The 9,952-nt window shown below is 36.0% G+C and overlaps 1 protein-coding gene across 1 annotated transcript; it reads right to left on the bottom strand.

Moving 5' to 3' along the window:
- On the bottom strand, positions 1-1,083 carry LOC120142634 (NAC domain-containing protein 83-like). Its single transcript, XM_039157169.1, has 3 exons — positions 756-1,083; positions 403-662; positions 1-311 (listed from the first exon to the last, which is right to left on the bottom strand). Exons 1-3 carry the CDS (start codon positions 934-936, stop codon positions 6-8), a joined length of 747 nt encoding a protein of 248 aa, XP_039013100.1. The 5' UTR covers positions 937-1,083; the 3' UTR covers positions 1-5.
- Positions 1,084-9,952: the final 8,869 nt, after the last annotated feature.

Here is a 9,952-nt window from a genome sequence, read left to right as displayed (position 1 = left end):
TTTTTTTAAGGTTTTCTTCTGAAATAAGAAAAACTATCGCAACAACTGCTTTCTTCATGGTCATCCGTGTCATTACTCGAGACCTGAGTGATCCCACTGGAGACGGAGGATGAGGAAGAAGGGACAAGGTTCAAGTAGGTCTTGTTCTTGGCCAGGAAATCATAGAAAACAGGCCTGCTCTTTGTCCTTGGTTTAACAACCTTTTGGTTGTTGCAAGATTGTTGCAGGCCACCTTCTTCATCGTTTTTAGCACTTCTTTTCTTCAAGAATATGCGGCACAACACCCAATTTTCCATGGGAACCGCATTGGTCTACACAAGTTTTTTGAAAAAGAAAAAAACAAAATCATGGATTTGCTTGACCAATGTAACATGCCAGGTTTTAACAGGACCAAGAGTTTACCTGGGTTTGGTTCTTCTCGGCGCTGACAATTCGATACTCATGCATGATCCAATCTGTTCGACATCCCTTCGGGGCTTTTCCTCTGTAAAAAACCAAGGTTTTCTTCATACCAACAGCTTGGTTTCCCCTGGAAGAAACGATTTGTTTGTCGAGCCCGGTTGCTTTCCAATAGCCTGAAACCGTGGCTCTGTTGGATCTATTGGTATTGGGATACTTGGCCTCCCTTGTGCTGAAAAAGTACCTCTCCTGCTCCAAATCACCTGGTTTTAAAACACCCAAATGCGTCAAAAACAACTTAAATTTGGTTGTAAAACGAGAATCAAATGCAATTTAAATTTGGTCCTTGGACCAACCTGGCAAATCCCAAGGGTCGGCTCTGCAAACGTCGACCTCGGGGATGATAGAGGCAGGCAAGGGGAAAGCAAGCACCTTTCGTCTCAAGTACTGAACCACTAACTCTTCATCCGTGGGGTGGAAACGAAACCCAGGAGGCAATCTCAGCACACCATTCTTTACAAAATTAACCCTCTCCATCTTCAACACAAAAGAAGAAGCCTTGAAGCAGATTAAGAACAAAACCCAGAAAGGAGGAGTCTTGAAAACACCCAATCGAGCCTAGAAAAGAGGGGGAAAGCTTGTAAATTTGTGAAATTGAGAGGAGGAGGGGGGGGGGGAAGTTGGGTATAAGAGGAGGGAAAAGTGTGGGTTCTTTATAGATGGAATAAGGAGGAAGGAAATGGCGTGAACAAGACTCAATCTTTTTTTAGACGCAAATTGAACGAAGGGTGTAAACAAGTAAAATGGGGATTGGGGTCTCTTGGAAAAGGGTTTAAGCTGTTTGTTTTTTTGGTTTGGATGAAACAAGCGAATGCGTCTGAAGTGGGAAGCCTAGTTGCGTTGGACTTCGTCGTCCCCAATGCGTACGGGAATACCCGTAGCTGTTTCACTTCCCTTTCCCTTCCACATCTTATTTTCATTATTCTTCCTAATTTTTCTGCTCTTTCTATTCATTACATCAGTTACTGAATTTTAATTCGGATGTCTGTTTCTATTAGTTTACTTTTAAAAACTGAATATTATTTATGAATTAAGTGTAAATATATTTTATTTAATTATTTGTGTTTGATTCATTAATTGACTAATCTAAATTAAATGTTACAAAAGTTGAATATGGGATGATTTTTTAGACCAAATATAGTTGTGCTTATGATTATGCTTTTAAAATTGTTTATAAAGTGATTACAATATAATATATGTTCAAAAGATTTAACTGGTTGATAACAAAATTCATTAATTGACTAATCTAAATTAATGTTACAAAAGTTGAATATGGGATGATTTTTTAGACCAAATATAGTTGTGCTTATGATTATGCTTTTAAAATTGTTTATAAAGTGATTACAATATAATATATGTTCAAAAGATTTAACTGGTTGATAACAAAAATGTAAACATTTATGTAGATGTCGTAATCGAACTTAAAATTTTTAAATATTAATCATTATTTTAATCACTGAGATCATTTAATTCGCATAGTTACATGGGTGTCTTTCTAAATCTAGGTAGAGAGATCATATTTTAAGATTGGGTAAATTGTGCATTTAGTACCTAAACTATTAGTTTTGATTTGTTTTAATACCTAAACTATCATTTTTAGTATGTTTTAGTATCTGAACTTTCAAAACCATACATAAAATTTAGTTTTTGTTTTATTTTAGCACTATATCGTTAAAAATTTTAGTTTTTGTTTCATTTTAGTACTCTAGTTCAAAATTTATCGTTAAGTTTAAAAAAATTGAAAGTTTAGGTACTAGAACGAACCAAAACTAGTAGTTTAGGTACTAAACGCATTAAAATTTTAATGGTGGTACTAAAATAGAATGAAAACTAAACATTATGTATGATTTTAAAAAAATATTGTGAGTTTAAGTCTTAAAATAAATCAAAACTGATAGTTTAGGTACTAAATGAATAGTTTACCCTTTAAGATTGGGAAAGGGTGACGTCATCCTTATGTCATAAGGTTACAGCTGGAACTCACCAAGCAGAGCAAGGGAATTTTTATTGAAAGTACGGAAATACCCTTCACAGAACCCTTTATTAATGGCGAAGGCCAAGCCCCAATCCTTTTTGGTTGGGGACGACGTATCGTTGGCCGTTGGTTTCTGGATACATTGTATCCTCTGCCGTTAATTCGACTGTAATATCAGTTCAAATTTTTTACTCGATTGTTAAATTAAATAAATAAATATAAATAATATTTTTAAATTTTTTTACCAATAATCAGTTGGTTTAGTGAGATGATGTACTAGATTCCTTAAGCAAAGGTCAAGGGTTTGAATCTTGACGTTTGTGAATTGAGCAAACTAAGTTGAAAATGATTGCCTTCGCCTCTGTAATATCCGATCTAGATTAGTTGGTCGATAAATTACCAGTGATTAATTCAAAAAATTAAATAAATAAAACATTTGGTAGGTTAATCATGCGAGGATGCATTCTATTACATAACGAAAGAAATTTGGTAGCTTAACAGGTCAGCGACAATGGATTATATTATATATGAAAAATATATGAAAAATATCAGAGAAATGGGACAATGAAGCAAACTGGAGGCTTAAGTTGTTTTATACGGCAACAGTAACAGCTTCACTTATATAATTATAATTATAATTATAATTATTGAGTATATGCTTATCTGCCACAAGATCACTTGTGCCAACGACATCAATCCTCCAATATTATTCGTATAAAAATAATAAGCCGTCTTGCCCCAAGAATAAATATCTTCCGTTTAAAATAATTAATTATTATTTTTGAATGATATTTAATTGAGAAAAAGATCTCATTAATTGGTACATAATGTACAGCTTGGTGATAGACAAAACAAGTCGTAGAGAGGACGAAGATGAAGATAATAATGAAGAAAACAGATGCCTTAGTTTCTTGGGTGCCTGAGGGGTCCCTTGAAATTGACAATGTGCCCCTTATCCCTCACAATAACCAAAACCTCGCTCTATTCACGTTGCCATTTGCCAAATTTCCAATTAGGGTTGGCAGTTGTGCTTCTAGGTCTCTAACTAGTAGGACTAGGACAATTTTTTCATACCAATGCTTACATTCACTATAGTATATGGTTGATGATAGGGGGAGACTTCAATGGCCATATAGGTAGTGCAACCGACGAGTATGACGGTGTTCATGGGGGTTTTGGTTTTGGTAGTAGGAACGAGGAAGGGCGTACGTTGCTTGAATTTGGTACTCCACACGATTTGGTGGTCACTAACTCCTTTAACAAGAGAGGTGCGAAGTTGATTATGTTTCATAGCGGGGGACATTGTATCCAAATCGACTACATCCTGGTTCGAAATTGGGATCGATGGGCTTGTATTGATTGTAAGGTGTTCCCTGAAGAGGCATGTGCATCACAACACAGATGTTGGTTTTGGTGTTCCGCGTACGCCACGGGCGGAGCACTCATAGGAGGGCTAAACTTGGTAAACCTAGGATCCTTTAGAAGAACTTACATAGAGCGACAACTGATGACTTTAAGAGTAAGAATTTGTCTGATACAGGTTTTGGAACTACAAACTCAAATAATGCATATATGTTATGAAAACTATGGCAAATTCCATCAGAGAGGTGGGCAAAAACACCCTTGGGTTGTCGACAGGGAAGGCCAATGAACATAAAGAATCGTGGTGGTGGAACGACAAGTCCAAACTAAGGTGAAGACAAAGCAAACTTGCTTCAAGGAGTTTCTACAATGCAATGACGACGAAGAAAGGTCGAGAGCTAAACAAAGATACAAGGAGGCAAGACGGGAAGCCAAGAAAACGGTGGCTAAAGCAAAGGATAAGGCAAACGAGGAAATGTACAAGAGATTAGACACCAAGGAAAGACAAAACAACATCTTCAGGCTTGCAAAATCCAGGGAGAATAGGAAAAAGGATCTAGGTAGCATTAGGTTTATTAAGGACAACAATGGTGTTCTTTTAATGAAAGATCATGATATTAAAAGGGTTTGGGTAGTTACTTATTTGGCTTATTTAATGACGGTGCCTCTCCCTATAGAGATAATATCGTTGATGGGTCAGCCGACCATCATACTACGACCAATAACTGCCCTACAAGTAGGATTGGGTTTGAGGAAGTCAAAATGGCTCTTAGAAAGATGGGAAGAGACAAAGCTGTTGGTTCAGATCAAATTTCTATCACTGTGTGGTTGGCCCTAGGAGAATAGAGAGTTAAGTGCTTGACCAACATCTTTAATATTATTTTAGAGACTACCAAGATGCCAGAGGAGTGGAGAGAGTCTACTGTGATACCAATATATAAGAATAAAGAAGATCCCCAACGTTGTGGCAACTACAGAGGTATTAAACTACTCATCCATACCATGAAGCTATGAGAAAGGGTGATAGAGGCTAGGTTGAGACATGTTACTAGGGTTTTGGAAAACCAATTTGGCTTTATGCCAGGCAGGTCTACTACGGAGGCGATTCATCTACTTCGACGGCTTATGGAGAAATATAGGGAAAATATATAGATCTTCACATGGCGTTCATTGACCTTGAGAAGGCGATGATAGTGTTCCCCTCGATACGATCTGAAAGACCTTAAAAATGAGACTGACCTCAACTGTTTATATCCGGGCGATTCGTGATATGTACTATAAATCTACTACATACATCAGGACTACAGTTGGCGACACCGAGGCATTCCCGGTGAAAATTGGACTCCACCAGGGGTCGACTCTTAGCCCTTACATCTTCGCCTTGATTATGGACGACATCTATTATGCGACACCAGACGGTGTACCATGGTGTATGCTTTTCGGTGATGACATTGTCCTAGTTGCTGAAACAAAAACTGAGCTGAATAGTAGACTGGCTATCTGGAAGACTGCTTTGGAAGAAAAAGGTTTAAGAATCAATATTGAAAAGACATAGTATTTATGTTCAAACTTTAGTGGGAACCAAAACGATGAAGATGTAGAAGTATGCATATAAGGACACGTTCTCCCCTCAAATGATTATTTCAAGTACCTAGGGACTATGATACATAAAGATGGGGGTGTAGATGATGACGTTACACACCGTATAAAGGCGGGATGGCTAAAGTGGAGGGCTACTACTGGAGTTTTGTGTGACAAGAATGTGCCTCTAAAACTTAAGGGAAAACTTTATAGAATGACAATAAGACCAGCGCTGTTGTATGGATCAGAATGTTGGGCAATCAAGAAGGATCACGTAAGGAGGATGGAGACCGCAAAAATGAGAATGCTTCAATGGGCATGTGGTAGGATTCTGTGGGACATGACACTAAACTTTGTTATTAGGATGTCCTTGGGGGTGGTGCCGGTATCCGAAAAATTGAAGGAGGGAAGACTACAGTGGTTTGGGCATGTCCTTAGGCGATAACCGTCGGATGCGGTCAGGAGGGTAGAGTCGATTACAGTCGACGGTGCCAGAAGGAGAGGACGACCAAGGCGGAAGTGGAAAGACTGCTTGAGATCTGATTTGATGGATTTAGCCCTTACCGAGGACATGATCTCTGATAGGAAAGTATGGAGACTTAAGACCAGGGTAGCCGAGTAGTGCGAGTCACATCCATAGGGTGTATCATCTCTGTCTTCTTTTAATGCCTTTGTAGTAATTTCCATGGCTTCTACTTTTTATACGTTTCTGTCATTGGAATTTATGAAGGCTTAGAACTAGGGTAACGGAGTAGTGTTGCCTTAGTTTAGGTTTTAACCCATTAGGCTTTATTCCTTCTCGTAACTTGCTATCGTTGACTTCTGTGTATCTTTCTCTTCATGTTTCCTCTTTTAAAATTAATCGGGTCTTACGTTTCTGTCTACATGTGCATATGGGAATAGGGTTTTGTTGTTGTTGTAATGTTGGATGAAAATCGTTAGTTAACTAATAGTCAACACGTGTTATTGATATGACATTTTTACATATTTTTAATTTATGACATGACATGTGACATGCTAATAAAATAATGATATGATATGTGTCACACCATTCAAAGTGATGACATGGAATATACAATATCATTCAATTAAACACATACGAAAATCTCATATCAGTAACATGTGTTGATCGTTAATCAACTAATGTTACCATACAACTTGAATTATTTTGACTAAAAATAAAAAATTTAGAATTAAAATACAGAAAAAGAATAATAAAAAGAATAACAACTTAGGCCGTTAATTTTTTTTCATTATGTCTTATTTTTTATGGATTTAAATAAGAGTTGCACTGGAAAGTTTGGAGCGAAAAATTGAAGAAAGAGATGAAAAGCTGTGGTTCAAGATCCTTTATAGTTCCTTTTATATTATTTGTACAAGTATATATATATCTTTGAGGATTTGAGTTCGAATATTATAGATGTTACGAATATGAATGTTTAATATTAAAGAAATAAAAATTATCGTTAAACAATATTACTTACACTAAATTAATATATATATATCTTTAATACCGGATAATAAAGTGACTAGTGTTAATCTAAAGATTATTAATTATTAATCAATTAATAAATGAATAAATATAACAGGTGATGAAATTAACCGAGATGAGTGGTGGGCACACTTCACCTTCAAGTGATTGATGAGATGACCCATTTTCCAGATTGCCTAGATCTTCCTTTCTCTGTCTCACATTTTGGATAAAATGTACAATTACAGGGAGAGACATCTCTTCTCCCTCTCAATAATGCTTACGTGTATCCTGAAATTACGAACATACCCTCGCAAAGTTGTTTCCTGTTAGCGTCCTCGTCAGCCTTATATATTTACTTACCTAGATTCTAATGGCAGCAGCATTGGAGTTGTGACAAAATAGCAGGGTAGTTGAGGGATAGCGTGGGACAGTTGAGATTTAGTTAAACCGGAGCCTCTAACGTTGACAAATGAAGAAAAGCCCGATTCCCTATGGTGAAATGAAAAAGTTCTTTTCCACAATTTATCAATTTGTGTCCGTGGGGACTCAAATGGGGCGCTTATACCGAAAACTATCCTTAGACTTAATAATTATTTATCATATATTTTCTATTCTGTATACCAAAAAAAAATTTCTATTCTAATATTATCAATTTAACCCTCTTTGATGACTTTGTGAGATTCTGTTCGAACTAGCGCTATGTAAGAAAATGTTAACATTTGACATGTACGGAAGGTATAGATATTTCATTATGGACGTTGAATTATTGGGTACTCCATTATTATCCGAACATGAAAACTCAGTTACTTAAAGATTCTCCTCCCCTATAAATAACCCATCTGAATGTAAATATCATCACACCAAAATTATTTGTTTATTCTCACTTCAATCATTTATTTCTATCAAGTTAATTATATTTTGTTATTATTTTTATAATGTAAAACTATTTTTTATTATATTTTATTTATTTTATATTTAATTATTTAAACAAATTTTATTGTACTAATTATTTTATATTATTTCTTGTGGTTGTAAAATTGGAAGGCGAGATCATACCTATAGACAATTTGTTGATACGATAATAATATGAAATTGTCTTATTTAAATTATTGTGATTTTTTGAAATTTTCTTGGATTAATTTATATTTTAATTCATATATCATTTATTTAATTAGGTTATTTCAACTATTGTTTTTGTATATATAAGACTCTCAATCTTTCAAACTCTCAAAATGACACGTATTTCAGCTATTGTTTACTATGATGTAGAAATTCATAAAGATGAAATCAGAGTTCTCTTCGCATAAAATCATTCTGTCAGAATATCCTTCAAGAGAAACATCACTCTTGAGGAGCTGATCACTAAATTTCAAGGAAGGTTTGTTGGAAGTTCTAGAAGATCGTCCTTACTTTAGTACATATTTCTAACTGTAGTATTTTGGTTAACTTATACAACGTTCGAATTCTCCAACGAAGACGATGTTACTATGATGGTTGATTCTCATAATCAATATTCAGATGTCGATACACATATATATGTTACATTTGTTGAAGTGTATGCGGTTCATGGTATGTATTTATGCTCCCACTATGGGCTGGCTCAATAAGTTGATAGCCCAACTCAAGTAATGTGTAATGATTTTAACTCGTTAATATGAAATCCACATCATGGTGTCATCCCACCAAGTTTAATAGGGAGACATTCATCAACAACTTGTTTTGATCTGTACCGAGGTGGCTCCATAAATAATCCGTATGGTAACATTGCTTACAGCTCAAGGGGAAGACATTCATCTACCAATTTCTTTGATCTAAATATGGAGATGCCTTCGACGCAGTAATTTGTACATTACTTATTTGACACGATGTCTTCCAGTTTCAGAGAGAGACATTCAACTGCGAGCTTCTTCGACCTCAATGTCGAGATGCCTTCAAGTTCAAGTGGAAATCATTCAACTACCAGCTTGTTCGACCTAAATGTCAGCATCATAGAGAAAACCCTCTTCGTGAGTGAAGTACGAAAATGTTGAGACTGGACTAATCGTTCAGCTAGAATCACCACAGTTCAACATAGACTCTGATGATGATGATGTAGATGAGTTCTCACAAATATGGTACACACTGAACCTTCAACACACATGTATGAAGCTAATTATGGTGCAATGTACAAGCCAAAAATTCGGATATTCCTAATATTGGCGACTACTGATTTTAACTCATCAGTCAATGATGGTGAGTTATATAAAGGAATAGAGTTTCTATCCAATGGAGAAGCGACGATGGCAATTAATAATTACAACATTCGTAATTCAGTTCAGTCCAGAGTCGACCGTTCTACACCGAAAAATATGTCTGTTATTGTGTCCAACGTGATAACGAATGTAACTGGATGGTTCGTGTATCGAATAGAAAGATGACAAAATATATGGGAACTAATAGTATATAACGGTCCTCACACATTTTGTACTGGAGGGAACAACCAAGATCATCTTAACTTGGACTCCGACATTATATGTTAAGCCATCATGCCCATGGTCAAAGCAAGCTCTCATGTAGCTATTACGGTGTTGATTTCAGCTATATAATCACAAGATGTGTACACCGTCTCATATAGAAAAGTATGGAAGGCAAAGTAGAATCCTATTAAAAAACTTCACGGGAGTGGGATGCATCTTACAATGAACTACCAAGTTGGTTTAGGGTAGTTCGCAGGTTGAATCTTGGGACAATTGTCGACTTCAAAAGTTGCCATGCATATCACAATGATTGAGTGCTTCGCGATCGATGCTAACTCTATCGACTTTTTAGACTTACCCACAGTGTATTAATGCTATAAAATATTGCAAGTCCATGGTCCAAATTGATGAGACATTCTTGTATGTAAAACACAAGCAAGTTTTACTATTGATAATTGTCCAAGATGGTAATCGCAACATTCTTCCAATTGTTTTTGCCCTTGTTGAAGAAAAAGATATAAATTCTTGGGATTTTTTTCTCAAAAACTTACTCTTACATGTTGTCACGAGGGAAAAATTCTGTGTCATTTTAGATCGCAGAGATGGGATCAAATCAGCAGTGAATTCTTTGGGTCCAATGTGGCA

This window comes from Hibiscus syriacus, unplaced genomic scaffold (genome assembly GCF_006381635.1).
Source record: "Hibiscus syriacus cultivar Baekdansim isolate YM2019G1 unplaced genomic scaffold, ASM638163v2 tig00110831_pilon, whole genome shotgun sequence".
NCBI classification, from domain to species: Eukaryota; Viridiplantae; Streptophyta; class Magnoliopsida; order Malvales; family Malvaceae; genus Hibiscus; species Hibiscus syriacus.
This window is presented reverse-complemented; position numbering and strand designations above follow the sequence as displayed.